Genomic DNA, 18898 nt, shown 5'->3' on the forward strand with positions numbered 1-18898 from the left:
GAGATTTCAGATGTTGTACTAATCTAAACTTCTAAAACTAATCTAACTTCTAAAACTCTTTTTGTAAGATGAGCCAGTTGGCGAGAGGGGAAAATTAAAAAAAAAAAAAAAACTTACAGGTTGTTCCACACACCGGTTTTTCCTTCCCCTCCAGTAAGTCCCACAGGTGAATGGATGCTTGTTCGTACTGTTCATTTAATCTAAAAAATAGAATATTTAATGGTTTGCTTTTTGCTAATTGATGAAAAAACTACTCAGATAGTTTTCTTATCAAAATTTGGTATTTCTTTGGATCACCAATCTAAAATGGGAACATTCCACGTTCAAACGCAATGCAGTACCTCATACTCATGTCTCGATCAGGCTCAACCAGCTTATAGAACTCATCCAACGTTGTCAGTTCTTCCTCAGTGAGTATTGGCACCCCATTGAGGCCTTGCTTCAGGTCACTGCGCACTTCGTCATCACCCAATTTGTCCAAAACGAACTGCAGCTCAAGTACGGTCTTTAAACGTTTCTGTTCAGCTTCTTCCCGCATAAGCTGCTCCCGACGGGCTGTCTTCTTTATTGTTTTCTGAATCTACAAGACCAAGCACAACTTCAGACAACCTAAGCAGTAAATAACCGATTACTACAACTGCCAGATCACCTCAAGTCATCAAAAATTAAAGTACAACAACATCCATTTAACATGGCAATCCAGGCGTGGGGAGGAGCTGGTTAGGAGTGGAGGTGCAGTGGTTTTGTTTGAATACCTAGGTCAAGAGCCAATGACTGGAGGGCTTTTGGGAACCACTGATTTTAGACACCACACAGACCAATTCCCCCCTACGGAGAAATTTTGGCCTCCTTGAAAGTGTGGGACAAGGGAAACTGAATTCTCACATCAACACATCTGCCCTATTTACAGGAGGCATTTCAGATGTTTCCTCTCCCTCTCCCCGACCTTGTTGTTTTCCTTTCTTCTTGTCTCTCAGGTGACCTCAGGTGAATTATCCAGAGTCCAGGTCACTAGCCCTGCCAGCTGTCACACTGTATGAACTCTAGAGCTAATCAGGAAGCCATGCCAAATTCAATACCTCAACTGCATGAGTCTGAATTTTCCAGCCCTACCATGAGAAGTTTACATGTATTTTCAAAACCAAATTTAAATTACATGAGATGTTTGATGGCAAAAGCCAATTGGGAAACAGAAACAGAAGTGATACTATAAAACTGGGATTAAGAATTCATATGATTCTGACAGCCCAAAAACAACATTTTCCTTCCAGTTTGCACCTTTTTGGGGCATTTGAAAGATAGGCCAAGTACACAAGGGAACAATTGTTTAGGGGAATGTGTTGTGGAACAGACATAAAAGTGATATCACGAAACTGGGATGGTTAAAGAATTCATATGATTCTGACAGCCCAAAACCACATTTTCCTGCCAGTTTGCACCTTTCCAAGGCATCTGAAAAATCTGCCAAGTACACAAGGGAACAATCATTTACGAGAATACGTTGCCTCGTGCTTCAAATGTGTGAGAGAATCCTCTGATCTACGAGCACCACTCAAGTGTTTACCTTCTCAAAAGGTGAAAAAGAAATGTTGGAAAAATAATGATGATAGTAGACTATCAACTTCTTACTAGGTGCCAAGCACTGTGCTAAGAACCGGAGTAGATACAATATAATCAGAGCAGATCGCCTGACCTGTATGTATATGAGTGCAGGTGCAGATGCATGTGTTGAAAGGAAGGGAGGTTAAGGAGAAGAATCTCTAGTCTCTATGACTGTGGAGTCTGGACAAATGCATCATTGTTTTTCTGACTAGTTATATTTTGGAATTAAATTTTAGCACCCAAAGCAATTTCTTCTACCAAGAATCAGATAATCTTACTTTTCCCTGATATAACCAATTTTCATTTCGAGTTTCGTAAGCATATATAAACTACATCCACAGTGATCATTGTCTAATGTCTACTTACATCTTGGCTCAAAGCCATGAAACTCCTCTGCAGCTCCTTCGCAAATTCCAAATTATTGGTGACTTCCTGATACTTGGACACTGCATCCTGAAAAGATAAAAGTCCCAACTTTACTGGAAACCTACAGGACTCTCCCTCAGCTCCCCATACCTTTGCTGCCTGAAAGATGGCTTACTTTCTTATTAAAATACTGAATAGGCCAAGTTAAGTCAAATTTAATATCTTTACCAGCTGATCTTGATTAAGGCGCTCTCCCTTGTTCATTCGATCCTGGTAATCATCAAGTTTGCCCTGATTAAAAAAAAGAAAGAAATAGCATTAACCTCTTGCTTTAACGATGGAAAACCAATCCCCTAAATATGTAATGACATCTCCATCCACTGACTCTCATTTCTTGCTTCAGGTAGAACTTGAATGTGAAGCACTGCTTATATGAACATAGAATTCAAAGAGTTTCTCTATTAATTTGAAAGGGGAAAAATCAAGTTGTTAAATACCACTGATATAACAAAGCTCCATTCAGTAGAACAAAATTAACCTTCCATCGTTGGTAATTAAAAATAAATTTGAGTTCTGCTTTCAAAATAGGGCACCTTTCTGCTGAGAGCTGAACGGTCTGAAGTTTTTTCGTCTCCAGAAATTAAATATACTATTCTTGGATTCTCAGCAAAAAAAACCCAAAATGAAACAAAACTTAAATTTCACGTTCAGGTTACCACCCAGGTTACCTCACACCGCGTCATTTGAGTGAAATTTCAGTAAAAATAAAGTTTAAATGCAGTTACCTAAATTAAAATAAAAAATTATCTTTGACTTCCCATAAACCCTTGAAATTTAATAGATAATTTAGATGAGACACTGAGAATATCTGCACTGAGCAACTCTACAGGCAGGTTGAAAAAAAGTTCAAAGAATCTTCATGAATGGAGACTGCCTAGAGGGTTACTATCCTGCTCTATTTATTCTGGAATGCCCTTTATTTACAGTCCAAGACCCAGAACAATTTCTTGAGTTCTCTCCTTGCTAGAGCCACCTCCAGGAGTTTCCTCTCTACCCAGGCAGAACTCAGAAATAGCCAGGTGCTAAAAAAGAAAAAAGAAAACTAATGATTGCAAAGAAGTTGACTACTTTGAGGAATTCTTTTGCTATGATTTTTTTTTCCATTATAGTGGGATGGAAGATGCGCTTAGCTGAGACTTACATTAGTCCCAATGGGACTCAAGCAATTTTGCTGATTCAAACTCTTGTCATATCACAATCAAGCAACTGCCTACCAAGCCTTCCAGCGCCGCCAGCCTCAACCCTTGTGGCAGTCACTCAAACCTAGCCACCCAGGTCAGGAGAGAAACCCAGAAGGCTCACTCCCAAATACATTTCCCTGACAGGTGGTCAACTGGGGAACTGAACAAATAGTAGACAGTTGCATTGGCAGGATTAGAATCCAGGTCCTTCTGACTGACTCCCAGTCCTGTGTTCTATCCACTAGACCTCAGTGCTTCTCCCCAGAAGCGATCAGCAGCAGACCCACCCTGGCATGAGAAGATCCTAAGGGAACACCTCAGAGAGAGTGAGATCAGTACTTGGGACACCCAAAAAGAAAAAGGGAAAGGACCAAAACAACGTAGGCACCAGAACCCTACTCCAAAGAAGAAAGGGTCCTGGGAAAATGTTACAGAAAAGGAAAAGGTGGTTTGGATCAAGTCTGTTTGATTTGTTATCTGATTACTACTAGACTCTAAACTCCTTTAGAGCAGGGACCATGTTTACCACCTCCACTATATTCACCCAAGCGTTTAGTAGACTACTCTGCACATGGTAATCACTCTAACAGCATCAGTTGACTAACAGGTTAATAACACTTACAAGGTGCCCATTAAACCCATATTCAGCTTTCTTAGCAGGAACATCATCTGCCTTGGGAAGTCCAGGTGCCCAGGAAGGGAAAGAGGTCTTTCCCCACAAGCTTCTTGGAGCCTCTAAGGACAGCAAATGTCTGGCTGGTCTCCGAATGATTCCCCTGTGGTTTGGAAGGGTGCTAGGTTTGAGAGACATGAGGGTGTGATGGCAAAAGAAGGGGCTTGAGACTTGAGGTGGGGTGTGCAATGAAGGGACCCCCAAATCCTGTCCAACCCAGGAAAAAAGAACTGGAGGGCTTTAGGACCCACTGGATTTTAACGGGACAGGGCTATCCTAAGTGACTCCAAATGCAATTCCAGCCAGGAATTCTAAATTAGAATTATGAACTAGAGAAGCAGCGTGGCTTAACAGAAGGAGCCCGGGCTTGGGAGCCAGAAGTCATGGGTTCTAATCCCGGCTCCACCACTTCTCAGCTGTGTGATTTGAGGCAAGTCACTTTACTTCTCTGTGCCTCAGTTCCCTCATCCGTAAAATGGGGATTAAGTCTGTGGGGATTAAGCCCCACGTGGGACAACCTGATTACCTTTTATGTACCCCAGTGCTTAGAACAGTGCTTGGCACATAGTAAGCACTTAACAAATACCATCATCATCATCATCATCATTATTATTAATTAGAATCCCTGGAACTGCCATGCCCCATTTTGGCCCCTGCCCATATAATCAATCAATGGTATTTACTGAACACTATGTGCAGAGTACTGTACTAAGCACTTGTAAGAGAACAATACATTTTAAATGTCTCAGTACATACCGCTTCACTCAAATCTCCAATGGCTATGAATTTCCCCTTACCAAGTTTCAAAGCTGTATACCAGCGAGGCCCATCTTCCATATTTGAGAAGCAGTATGGCTTAGTGTAAAAGGCCCAAGCCTGGAAGTCAGAAGGTCAGCGGCTTTCATCCTGGCTCTGCCACTTGTCTTTTACGTGACCTTGGGCAAATCACTTCACTTTTCTGTGAGTCCCAAGTGGAGATTAAGACTTCTGAATACCATTTGGGACAGGGACTATGTAAAACTTGATTTGCTTTTCTCCACCTCAGTGCCTGAAGCAGCGTGGCTCAGTGGAAAGAGCATGGGCTTGGGAGTCAGAGGTCATGAGTTCGAATTCCGGCTCTGCCATGTCAGCTGTGTGACTGTGGGCAAGTCACAACTTCTCTGTGCCTCAGTTACCTCATCTGTAAAATGGGGATTAACTGTGAGCCTCATGTGGTACAACCTGATTACCCTGTATCTACCCCAGCGCTTAGAACAGTGCTCGGCACATAGTAAGCGCTTAACAAATACCAACATTATTATTATAGTAAGCACTTAACAAATAACATAGTTAAAATATTTTATTGACTGTCTTCACTCATCACTCACCAGCATGTACCCTCTGCTCTTCCCACGCTCTTGCCCTCTGATCCTTAGCCCAAGCTGTTCTTACAGCCCAGAACTCGCCCCTAACACCTAAAAACACCATCTTCAAAGCCTTTCTAAAAAAAAAAAAATCCCATCTCCTACAGGAAGCCTTCCCTGGTTAAATTTCCAATACCCCAAGTTGCACCATACAACAGGCACCTCTACCAGTCCCCAAACAAAAACTTACTCACTGTACCTCAATCGTCTACCTCACCGCCATCCCCTTACCAATGTCCTCTCTTTTAAGCCTGGAACTGCTTCCCCCTAAATAGCCAACAGACCACCACTCTCCCCACCTTCAAAGTCTTATGAAAATCATACCTCTTCCAAGGTCTTCCCCAATTAAGCCCTCTTTCCCTACTCCCTCTCCCTTATGAATCATTCTATCCCCTTAAATTCGCACCCTTTAAGTACCTGATGTTCACTATGGTGTATTTAGTGTATTTTTTTGGTTTTCATCCCAACATTAATTCTGTCATCTTCTTACTCAGCATGGCTCAGTGGAAAGAGCACGGGCTTGGAAGTCAGAGGTCACGGGTTCTAATCCCCGCTCCGCCGCTAGTCAGCTATGTGACCTTGGGCAAGTCGCTTCACTTCTCTATGCCTCAGTTACCTCATCTGTCAAATGGGGATTAAAACTGTGAGCCCCACGTGGGACAATCTGATCACCTTGTATCCCCCAGTGCTTAGAACAGTGCTTTGCACATAGTAAGCACTTAACAAATAAGGAGAAGCAGCATGGCTCAGTGGAAAGAGCCTGGGCTTCGGAGTCAGAGGTCATGAGTTCGACTCCCGGCTCTGCCACTTGTCAGCTGTGTGACTGTGGGCAAGGCACTTAACTTCTCTGTGCCTCAGTTCCCTCATCTGTAAAATAGGGATTAAAAGTGTGTGAGCCCCACGTGGGACAACCTGATTACCCTGTATCTCCCCCAGCATTTATAACAGTGCTCGGCCCCTAGTAAGCATTTAACAAATACCAACATTATTATAGAGAAGCAGCGTGGCTCAGTGGAAAGAGCATGGGCTTTGGAGTCAGAGGTCATGAGTTCGAATCCCAGCTCTGCCACTTGTCAGCTGTGTGACTGTGGGCAAGTCACTTAACTTCTCTGTGCCTCCGTTACCTCATCTGTAAAATGGGGATTAAGACTGTTAGCCCCGCGAGGGACAACCTGATTCCCGTGTCTACCCCAGCGCTTAGAACAGTGCTCTGCATAGTAAGTGCTTAACAAATACCAACATTTTTTTTTTTTTACTCTTCCTCCTGTTCCCATTATTTGTGGGGGTCAACCTGCCTCCCCTATTAGATTGCAAGTCCTCAGAAGGAAGAACTCTCTTTGGCTTCTGAGGCATTAGTAATGAAAATATTTAGTTAACCAAAGTTGTATTTATTTGTGCCACCCTCTCCCCCTTCTCCAGCTGTAAGAAAACATGATTACATCTTGGTAACCAAGTAGCTAGCATTCTCCCCTTTAGGCTGTGAGCTCGCTGAGGGCAGGGAATATGTCTGTTATAGTGAACTCTACCAAGCGCTTAGTACAGTTCTCTGCACATAGTAAACACTAAATACAATTGATTGACTGATGACAAATACAGTACCACTGCCTATACTTATATTATAGACCCCATAACTGATCTCTTTTATGTCCAAACATGTTTATTACCTTGAGTTCAGCATTACAGATCTCTATCTTGTAAGCTTGATGTTGCAGTATGTTGTCGTCGTCAGGAAATGTGTCTACAACTCTTGTTATACTGTACCCTACCAAGCACTTAGTACTTGGCTCTGCACACAACAGCACAATTATGCCATGACATTTTGCACTGTACTTTATTTTCAATGTGAAGGAAGAAGAGGGAAAACACTGTGGTATAGTCTACGTGTCACCCTAAAAAAAGTAAGGAAACCTGATTGTTATTTTGTCTGTATGACAGGCCAACTTAATTCATAAAGCTGAAAAGTAATCACCAAAATAGTGTTCTCTATATAGAACAAGGGACTCCATATGGTATAGCTACTCATAAGCTTATATCAGAAGAATAGGGTTAGCACTCAATAACTCAAGTTTACTATAACCCACGATTTTTCAGGAACCTAACCCCGCCTTCTCCAACAGACTGTATATAGCAAAATATGTTGGGGCAGATGTCAGCAGTAATCACTCTATATGTCTCAATGTTTTCTTATTTGTGATTTTGTGCCAGGAAGTCATGCTTCCCAATTACCTAACTTAGGATACTCAATTCTGAAATGCATTACTTTTTAAACCCAAATGTTCTGGGGTGCACCATTTAGATTAGATAAAGGGGCTTTGCAGGAGGAGCCTATGAAGTGAAGTAAGGTGGGAAAAGGGAGGAGAGAGAGGACCTGCTCACACCAGCTTTCTCTGATGGATCGCCAGCTCGTTTTCCAGGCCAAATATGAATGAGCTGTGGGGAAGGAGAGAGGAAGGACCAAAACTTGAAGACTATAAGGCAGCAGTCGATAATCGGGACGGGAAGGATTCTCCCAGGGAGGATGCTTGAGACCACATGGGACTCCAGGATGGTGAGTCTAGGAGTAGCGAGGCCTGCTCCAGCTCCACCCAAGACAACGGGAACATCAGGCCTGGAGTGGGAGGTCCCGACAACTGGCCAAAAGAAGTGACATTTTTCTCTCCAGGCCCACATTTTGATTGATATAAATGAATAAGTGCTTATGAGGATAAAAAAAAAGGTTTCACTGCACAGGAGGATGCGCATACCAAATCTGAAATATTTTATTTGTGAAATCAATCATTCACTTACTTATTGCCTACTGTTTGCAGAGCACTGACTATGCGCTTGGGAGAATATAATATGTGATGTGTTCCTGACCCATAAGAGGCTTACTGAAGAGGTGGAAACAGACATTAAAATAAATTACAGATAATTATGTACACTAGTGTTGGGGATAGGATAAATACCTTAAGCGCATGAGAGGTCCAGAACCAAATATATAGAGTCGGGACATGGTCCCTGTCCTGCCTTCAGTAGCTTACTAACACTCTTTTCAAGGAACCCTCAAGCCCTGAGAACTGCCTACCTTTATTGGCTGGGATGTTTCCTTTTCCCATATCATCTTCCAAGTGCAGAGTTGGGAATCAGACATGGTGCCTGTCGCTCAAGAGGCACACAACTGTGTAGCCTTCAACAGCTTTACTACCAGGTCAGACATAGTCCTTGTTCCTTATGGGGCTCACAGTCTAAGTAGGAGGGAGAACAGGTAATGAATCCCCATTTTGCCATTGAGGAAACTGAGGCACTGAGAAGTTAAATGACCTGTCCCAGATCACTGAGCAGGTAAACAGAGGAGTCAACATCAGAAACCAGGTCCTTCACTCAGGCCCGTACTCTTTCCACTAGACCACACTACTTCCCAGCCCATTCAATTTATTTAGCTATTTCCAACTGACACATTTGTACTTCCTGTAATACCACTGCACTCCCTCCTCCTCCCACCATTTGTAAATAATTTTTGTCTGTCTCCCTAAACTCCCTGAGGACAGGATACATTGTCTTGCTTCTGCTGGACTCTCCCAAGATCTTATTAAAGGGCTCTCCAGTTAGCACATAGAAAGTGCCACTGGTTGATTAGCAAAGAATTCTCTCTCTAGTGGAGCATTTTAAAAGGTTGAAATGTAGTACATTTAGCTGGGGGGAAAAATAAGAAATTCAGCTGGACAGCATAATCATAACTAACCTGGGCCACCTTCACAAGCAACCAGTTCTTACTGTGAGAAATCATCTATTTAAATTAATTTTATTGCCTTTTCTAATTAGGTTGGAATCTCTAAATCCCTACTTTAAAAAAGCAAAAGCAGTAAGAAATATTACTTTTGAGGTTTTTGCTTAGAACTGGAACCCTAGGAACACTCACTCCTCTTACAATACCAAAAATCTACCCAAGTGCTACCAAGATCAATCCTAGAAGGAAAAAAAAAATATTTATGGAGAGTTATGGTGCAAAGCAAGCTCTGTATACAGAATGGTCAACCTATGGCTTCATTCCTAATTTGTGGAAAGGGAACATGATTGGAGCTACACAGCTCTAGTATTGTGAAGCTCTGATTTAAGTGAACTAAGTGAATGGTTCCAGAAGTTAATGAACTGCCCATCTTCCTGATCAAAGGTGAAAACATTTCCTTTCAAATGGTTCTAATTCCATGAAAACGTCCCTGTGTAAAGAACATCATGTTCGGCCATTTAGGGCTTAAATGTAATCGGCACTTGAAAATAACAGTCTATTCTTTGGGGGGGGGGGGAAGGGTAGGGGGGGCGCGTTGTAAAAGAATTTGCTGGAACAATCAGGTCAGACATCCAAGCAGGAATCCAGAAAGATATAATTATCTTCCTGCCATGCACCTGATGCAGTCCCTTGGAAATAGGTAAAGGAACCAAGGATATAAACCACAAGAGACAAGACTGGCACGGGATGGAAAATCCTGGGACCATCCCAGACCCCCAGCCCGCAGTTGCTCCATATCAGTCCACCTTTCCAAACCCGGGACGCCTGAAACAGAAGCATCCCAATTCCAACCAAAAAGGGAGAGAGTAAGTCATTGCTCTTTGCACAGTAAGCGCTCAGTAAATATGACAATGAATTTCCAGGAGTCGATGCAGCATGAACACGATTGCAAGGTGGGGAGATGAGCTGCCCTCCCTCCTCCACGGCCTAGCCCTTGCTCTGTGGGCTCTAATCTCCATATGTCCACTTTGAAACTGATGCTTAAAATATTCCATTTCCAAAAGAGGGATCAGGATGTAGATCATCTCTACTTATACCACCATCACACTGCCACCTTTTGACATTTTCCTCTTGGATTTACAAACTTCATCGACTCCAACTGGGTCTTAAGTTGTCAGTATAGCAGGTGCTCATTGAAAGCCAGGAAAAGGAACTGCAAGGAGTCTCTATGGTGCTCAGTAACATGAACATGTGTTGCCTTTTTAAAGGCTAAAAACTTCCTAGGAAGTCCTCCTCAACTATTTAAGTTATTCACACAATTGAGAGTGATTTCAAAGAAAGGTCAAACTTTATTTCCTACATCATGCCTTTCCAGGCTACGTACTTTTCACTTAGGTCTTCCCAGAAAACTCAACTAATTTACCATTCAGAAATCCTTAAGAATGTCTCCTAAAGGTAAGTGAAAACAAAAAGGCTTAGGACCATTTAACACTTGTTAATGTTTCATTAAATAGCTGGGCCAAGTTTACCACCCAAAAAGCCTTTTCCTAAAAGCCTGTCATTCTCATTCTACCACTCTGTCCACAAAAATGGGCAAGAAAATCAAACTAATTAGCTTGCTAGGAAACATCAATTTTAAATAACCATGCATTTAAACTGTTCATAATGACCCTGACCATTTAAACTACTTTTAAAATCATCAAACATCTCATACTTACTAAATCCTCTCTGTCACCTTAAAGGAGCTAAAAAGCTAATAATCTTGGCCATTTCTAAGAAAGCAGCACTATAGCTTCTTTCACCGGGCCAAGGTGAACGCACAGCATAAAGCAATCTTGCCCTCTGCATTGCAGCTAAAAAGCTATTGTAACTAAATGCACATGTTAACAGAGGGATTTTTAAATGTCGAGCCAAGGCTCAATTTTCCGTTTGACAAAGACCAGCCAGTTTTAGTGGGAACCTCTATGAAAAAGTAGCATTTTTTTTTATCATTTACTCCGGAACCTAACATTACCAGTTCTATAAAATAACTGCAGTGAGAATTTTGCCTAGCACTAGCACACTGCAATGCCCTGGCAAGAGGAGATGTTTACCACCTCCCCATCTTTTCATTCACTCACTGTTAGCCGGAAAGAGTTTCACTAGCACTCATATTTAAGGTCATGTAAAATTAATCAATACTAACTTTCTAGTTTAGCATCTGCTCGTACTTTAGTTAGCTCATTTCCTTGCTCTGCTCTTCTTTTCAAGCAAAATAACATCAATGTTTCATCACCTGAGCTTGGTTGGTGGCTTACAACTCAGTTGTAGGTAAATTTGCTGAGCTTTAATAGCAAATGCTAGCACGCTAAAATCTTAAGTGTCACAGTGTCTTGCTCTATATCACACGGGCCTACATTACACAATTTTCTGAACATACTTTTTTTCCAAACGCCTTACCTGAAAAGCTAACTGCTTTAAAGAAAATAGAAAAAACACCAGTTATAAGTGGTTTCCATTGATTAGGTGACTCCTATATATTTCAGACTTAAGTCTGGGACTGAGATGATTTGTTTTCTTTTAAGCCTTTAGGGGATCTAGGTCTCAAGGACAGAGTCGTTGTGGGCAGGGAATGTGTCCATTTATTGTTATATTGTACTCTCCCAAGTGCTCAGTACAGTGCTTTGCACACAGTAAGTGCTCAATAATAATAATAATGTTGGTATTTGTTAAGCGCTTACTATGTGCAGAGCACTGTTCTAAGCGCTGGGGTAGACATAGGGGAATCAGGTTGTCCCACGTGGGGCTCACAGTCTTAATCCCCATTTTACAGATGAGGGAACTGAGGCACAGAGAAGTTAAGTGACTTGGCCACAGTCACACAGCCGACAAGTGGCAGAGCTGGGATTCGAACTCATGAGCCCTGACTCCAAAGTCCGTGCTCTTTCCACTGAGCCACGCTGCTTCTCATAAATACCACTGAATGAACTGATCAGAATTTATTCCCTGATGAGCACAATACCTGGATTTTCAGGTAGATATGCTAGATAGAAAGATGCTCTTAATTCTAATTTTGCCCCCCCCAAAAAAGGGGGGGAGGGAACTAATGATTAACTTAATTTTATCCTAAGGATGTTATACATCCTTTTAGGTTGAATAGTAATAAGAATGATATTTAAGTGCTTACTATGTGCAAAGCACTGTTCTAAGCACTCGGGAGGATACAAGGTGCTCAGGTTGTCCCACCTGGGGCTCAGTCTTAATGCCCAGTTTACAGATGAGGTAACTGAGGCACAGAGGTTAAGTGACTTGCCCAAAGTCACACAGAGAAGCAGCGGAGTTGGGATTTGAACCCATGACCTCTGACTCCCCAGCCCATGCTCTTTCCACTGAGCCATGCGAAGTGAGTCTACCTGAACTCTGCTGACGCTAAACTGAAGGGACAGGGCATTGTTGACGGAACTGGAGAACTTCCTGAATTCTGAACCAAAACCGGGTCCAAGCTTCTGAAGGCGGATCAGAATCTCTTCGCACCTACAGTCTGGTGAGCCACATACTTCAGGCAAGCTTAGCTTAACTCCAATGAACCCACTCACGGGACATCCTGGGACCGCGGTTGAATGAACAGCCTATAGGCCTCACCAGGAGTGAAGAGTTTCTCTTTAATGAGCAAATGGGAGGACAAGCATCGGAGGGTTTTCGGAAGTGGGGAGATACCCACGTAGGTTTTTACAGAAATGGTTCAGCAGCCCCCAGATGTAGGATCCATTCAGCTGTTGCTCTGGGGAACTCGGACTAACCTGGCTTGGTTTTAGGCAACTCAAAGGTCTTCAGACACAGAAGGTCAATCCAAATGCTCCTTGTCGGGGGAGGGAAAGAATGGAGGGAAAAGGAGGGAAGGGTTAAGTTACATGGCACAGCTGAGGCAACTTTGCACATGTACAAGTCTGCTCTTCAACAACTCAAGGGTCTAGGAAGAAACAAATTGCTTAAAGTGAGAGTTGAAGCCCTAATTAACAGGAGAAGAGCCCAGAGAGACCAAGGGCTTGTCCCTCTGGTAAACAATGACCATAGAGGATTGAATCAATCAATGGTGTATTTACTGCACACTTATTGTGTGCAGAGCAAAGTTCTAAGTATTTGAGAAAGAAGAGTAGATTTAGCAAACACAATGCCTGCCGTCAAGCCTACAATCTAATTGGGCAGACATTTAGAGAGAGGAATCAGCAGAATATAAAGATGTGTAGATTACTTATTTGTATTAATTTCTGTCTCCCCTTCTAGACCATGAGCTTACTGTGGGCAGGGATTGGCTACTGATTCTGCTGTATTGTACCTTCCCAGGTCAGTGCTCTACACACAGTAAGAGCTCAATAAATACCTTTGATTGTAATTAACTGCTGTGGGGGTGGAATAGGCATCACAGTTCTTAGAGGGTATAGACATAAATGCACAGGTAAGACAGAAGGGAGGAAAGAATACAATGGGTAGATGTGGCGAGCAAACACTTCTTGGAAGAAATATGAATTCTGTAGGGCTTTGAAGATGGAAAGAGTGGTGGTCCGCTGGATATAAAGGGGGGACGTTTTCAGAGCAATGGATTGACAGCAAGATATACAATTGAGGACCAGTAAGTGCATTAGTGTTATATGAGCCAAGTGTGTGGCCTGGGTTCTTTTCAGAAAGAAGCAAGGTTAAGCAGAAGGGGTGGTGATGAGTGTCTCTTTAATTTGGAAATGGGTGGACAAGCATCAGAGGGTTTGGAGGAATGGGGAGATAGCCCCATAGTGCTTTACAGAAATAGTCTGGGGACCTTGGTGACATTTGACCTCGGGGAGGGGGGACAGGAAAGGGGAAGGGAATGCTAAAGGTAGGGAGTCAACAAGGAGGTCCAGGCAATAATCATGGTGGGTTACTACAAGTGCATGGACCAACTGTGTTCCAACACCTGGTAAAGTGCTCTACACAAAGTAAGCACTCAAATACTATTACTATGAATCGATGGTATTTATTGAGCGCTAGGTTGTAGAGCCCTATACTAGGCACTTGGGAGAGTACAATACAACAGAATGAGTAGATACCTTCCAAAGCCATAACAAGCTTAGAGTCTAGAGCAGCACTGCGTAGTGGATAGAGCATGGGCCTGGGAGTCAGAAGGCCATGGGTTCTAATCCCGGCTCCACCAATCATCTGCTGTGTGACCTTGGAAAGTCACTTCATTTTTCTGCGTCTCTTACCTCACCTGTAAAATCAGGATCGAGACTGTAAGCCTGACGTAGGACCCCATGTGTCCATCCCAATTTGCTTGTATTCACCCCAGCGCTTCGTAGTGGCTGGTACATAAGGACTTAACAAATACCATAATCATGATTAGAGGGGTAGACAGATATTAATGTGAATAAATAACATCACAGATAGGTACCATTACAATCGATGAGTGGTTTCTCGGTGGTTTCTGTGTACACAGCATTTGGGAGAGTACAATACAAAAGAACTGTAGGCATGTTGCCTACCCACAAAGAGCTCACCATCCGGAAAGGTAGCCTTTTGGATGGACTGAAGGTAGAAATGAGACTTTGGTGATAGACTTATGGGAGCTGAGGATAATACCAAGGCTACGGGCTAAAAAGACACAACTCACACGTCCTTGGGCAAGTCAATTAGCTATCTGGGTCTCAATTTGTTCACCTCTAAAATGGTGTTTCAATTCTTGTTGTCCCTCCTAGGTAGACTGTGAGCCCCATGGGGACAGGAACTATGCCCATCTTGATTACTCCAGAGCTTGGTAATGTACTTGGCCCATACCAAACATTTACCAGAACAAGGGGCATACACAGACGCTTGACGATAGAGGCCTCAAAACAAACAGAAAACACTTCTATTCACAGCGAGTAGCAGGCATTTGTAATTCATTATGTTATGTAGGCCAAAAATATCAGGTTCAAGCACGGTATGCGTAAGTTCAAGGATGAGGTCTATCGTGGACTACTGGAGGGAAAGTGAAGGGCAAAAAGGAATCCATTAAGGATGTTAGATAACCTCTTCTAAGTATTAGGATAGATGGGTTCTAATCCTGGCTCCACCACCATCTGCTTTGTGACCTTGGGCAAATCATTTCACTTTTTTGTGCCTCAGTTACCTTATCTGCCAAAATGGGGATTAAGACTGAGCCCCATGTGGGACCTGGACTATGTCCAACCTTATTAGCTTGTACCTACCCCTTCCCTTACTACAGTGCCTAGCACATAAGTCTTTAACAAATGCCATGTAAAAAAAAAAAAAACCCCAACAATGATGACGACAACAAAAACCTACCTCAATTCCTACCTCCCTGTTCAAGTCAATCCACAGCTGTCTTTAGCACCTGGGTATATATCAGTTTTATTTCACTGATTTATTTATTTATGCTTTTATTGTGACCAGTTGTCTGTTTCCCTCTCCCATTAGACTATACGCATCTTGAGAGCAGGGGCCAGATCTTCTACTTTTGCTGTATATTCCTAAGCACCAAGTGCAGTGCTCTGCACACAGCAGGAATTCAATACATACTGATGATAATTAATGCAGAAGGTAGTAATTGAGGTAAAAATCAATGTTGGTTTTTCCTCGTGACCCAAATACTCAAACTTCAGTTTAATGTTTTAGAACCTTTATGAGATGAACATCTAAGATATAGTATTCCATTTTACTTAAAGTTTTTAACTCTTAATGTCTCATTTAGGGCAAGGGGCACATTATGCTGACCAAAGCACCTTGTGGAAAATTCGGTTAGTGACATTCACTGCATAAAGGGCACTTAAAAAGGGCAGCTCCAAAATGATAGGTCCAAGACCACCGTAATAACTCATTAGCATTCGGTTACCAGTTTTAAGAAACTCCTCTACCTATACGTGAGCAACCCAAACACATTTATAAGAGCTCGTCCACATTTGAAATTACCACTCTTTGGTGAAATTCACCTATGAATGTGTGTAGCTGAATGACTACTAAGAGGCTTTAGATTGCACCCAGAAAATCAACTCAATCCAAGCATCTCTCAGCCAGTCTGTGGACTGGTTTCTTTTTTTTATCGGCCTCACTAGAGTTTAGACATTCCACTCTCATCAGTGCTACCTTGAGCAGTTATCTCCAATTCCTCACTGACTTTGCCAAAATAGTCCCTCTTCAGTCCGATTTGTTTTTATCCTCCATGCTGCAACTACAGCTGTTTCTGGGTTATAGTTCTGGAAATTATACAAATATCACTTGTACATGGGCACAAGTTTAAGCTTATTAAAACTCCTATTTCAGCTACTGTTAGGACTATGGTGGGTGTGTGATGTACACCTGACTGTGGACTTGAGCAATTCGCACTAATCCCAGTTCTGCCACGGGTCTGCTGGGTGACCTCAGGCAAGGCACCTAACTTAGTGAAACACTGTAACTCGGCTACCTCACCTGCAAAAAGGGAATTAAGACTGAGCCCCACGGGGGACATACACTTTGTGCAATCTTATACCTACTCCAGCAGGCAGTATGGTGCTTAGCCCAAAGTAAGCGCTTGAATACCATTTTAAAAATAGGAAATGTCACACAGTAATATTTAGTTAACACTTAAATCATGACAATGACCCTTTGATTAGGACTAGTTTTACTTTTACTCCACTTTTACCTTTTTGGACATTTTCAACTACACCCGTTCATCCTTGGACTCTCCTCTCCAGCTGTATCAACTACGATTCCCATTTCTCAACTATGCTTGCCTTAACAAGAATCCTCTCAACCAAGGAAATTGCAAAATTTGATGGTTGCATAGATTTTATTTTACCAAACAGGAAAGCTTCCATCTTAAAAATATGCTCAGTTCAACAAAACAACAGTTTTATTTTCATTTTTATTGAGATTTCAACTAGCTTCCCATTACTTTTCTTTCACCCATCTTTTCAGCCATACTTCTTAGGACAGTAGAAAGGCCATTTTGGGAATCAGACAATGGTCCCTCGAGCCCACTGTCTCCCTGACGGTGGTAACCAAGAAAGCTTGGTGTGATCTCCCTGACATCCTCTCTAGGGATTAGGGAGGTACCCGTTTTACCATTACGAACCATTTTTCATTTTTAAGAACACGTCTATTCATTCAATCGTCTTTACTGAGCGCTTACTGTGTAGAAAACACTGTATTCAGCACTTGGGAGAATACGACAAAGCAGATACATTCCCTGCCCCAACGAGCTCACAGTCTAGAGAGCAAATTGGGTCCCACGTGAGGTTCAGTCTCAATCCCCATTTTACAGATGAGGTAACATCAAACAAGGGGTGGAGCTAGCACTAGAACCTTCTGACTCCTGGGCCAGTGCTCTATTCACCACGCCAGGCTGCTTAATTTCTTAACTCTTTACATATCTGGTTGTCTGTTACACCCAGTGACGGGCAATCTCGTCTAAAAGGAAGTATGCTAGGCTGCTGGTTGCCCCAACAGGCAGCAAGGTAAACACATCTGGGGTGGCACCGGTACTTTCAGGTTTGCAGTCCCTTCCAGGTTTGAAGTGGCCACTGGAGAGATCTCAGGTGCTAATCTAGGATTTCCAGCCATAGTCTCCTATCCATTCTGATGGGAAGACTGCACATCAGAGGGGGCCCAGACCTGGGCTCCAGATCGCCTCGCTGCAGGTTGTGTTTTCACAGTACCAGTGGAACTGAACTCTGGTTGTGTGCCCTAGGACGCACCCAGCCGGTCCACTCTCTTGGAACATTAAATTTACTCCCCAAATTAAGATCAACAAGTTTGGCGAAGGTGGGCTTTTTTTTTTTTTTTTAATCATTCTCCATGGTTCCGGGGAGGTTTAAGTTTGATTGTTTATAGTACAGAAACCCACTTAGTTTTTTACAGAAGAATGAAGGAAAAGATGTGATACGAAGGAAATATGTAAAACGTCACCGAACGCCAAGCCCTTCAATCGGTGATCATCTGTCCTCACGGGTAAATGTTCTTCAGATCCGACTATAAGCAGAATCGCCCTAAAATCCCCCCGATAGTTTTTCTTTTCCAACGAAACCGGTATATTTAGAAGTTTAAGTTGTCACGGGGTTAAGTACCCAGGCACTTCCCTCACGGTTCTTAAACGGATTCCCACGACAACCTAAATTTAAAGACTCAAGCCCTCCGTCTAGTAATGGGGCAAAGTTATTTTCTTGATCCTAAAGGAAAGAAAAGGTAAGACGGGTCTGTAGAGTCCTAACTGAAGGAACGTGTGATTTTATTTTTTAAAAAGGGCCACCCAGGGTCACCGTTTCAGTAACGAAGCGGAAGCCCCGTCACCCAAGTGGCCCGGCCTAACGTTGCCATCCTTGGTGAGGGGTTTTCACCACAGAAGCTGGAATCGTTTGGAAGCCTCCCCCCCCCCCCCCGATTCCCGTTGGGGTGGAGGCCGAGGGATTCGTCCCGCCCTGGGGGCCGGTGGCCGGGCTGGGGGCGGGCAGGGGCTGAGGAACAAAAGGCCGGTTTGGGGGCAGGCCGGAGGCCCGGGGCCTGGGCCTGCGGGCTGTGGGTGCGTCGGGCCCCAGGCCCCCTCGCCGAACCCAAGGCGGCCGCCTGCCTGCCTGCCTGCCTCCCTCCCTTCCTCCCTCCCCGCTCTGCCCGTCGCTCGCTCGCTCCCTCCGCCCCCTCGGCTTTCGCTTTGTGCTCACAATGCAGCGCCTGTGAAGCGCTTCCCTCTTCCCCCCCCTTCGCCGCCGCCATGTTAGTCTCCCCCTCCATGTGCCCGGCCCTCCGGAGCCCGAGCCCCAGCGGCCAGCGCCCGACCCGGCCTCTCGGCCCCTCGCACCCACAGCCCCGGGGTGGGACCGGGGCCCCCGGGCTGGGCGGGGAGGCGCGGGTCCCGGGGCCGCCGGGCCCAACGACACAAAGGACGGGCAAGAGCGCGCTCGTCCGGGCACTCCCTACCCGGAGG

General features: G+C 43.7%; 1 protein-coding gene across 1 annotated transcript in view; it reads right to left on the reverse strand.

Annotated features, from left to right (window-relative positions):
• Positions 1 to 18898, reverse strand: part of CAPRIN1 (cell cycle associated protein 1) — a 40481-nt gene that overhangs the window by 20416 nt on the left and 1167 nt on the right. Inside the window, exons 3-6 of the mRNA XM_029059918.2 lie at positions 2197 to 2259; positions 1969 to 2055; positions 342 to 580; positions 118 to 200 (exon numbers count right to left, since the gene is read on the reverse strand). Coding sequence (XP_028915751.1) covers positions 118 to 200; positions 342 to 580; positions 1969 to 2055; positions 2197 to 2259 — 472 coding nt within the window. The remainder of the gene's footprint in view (positions 1 to 117; positions 201 to 341; positions 581 to 1968; positions 2056 to 2196; positions 2260 to 18898) is intronic.

The sequence above is a fragment of the Ornithorhynchus anatinus genome, chromosome 3, assembly GCF_004115215.2.
Source record: "Ornithorhynchus anatinus isolate Pmale09 chromosome 3, mOrnAna1.pri.v4, whole genome shotgun sequence".
Lineage (NCBI taxonomy): Eukaryota > Metazoa > Chordata > Mammalia > Monotremata > Ornithorhynchidae > Ornithorhynchus > Ornithorhynchus anatinus.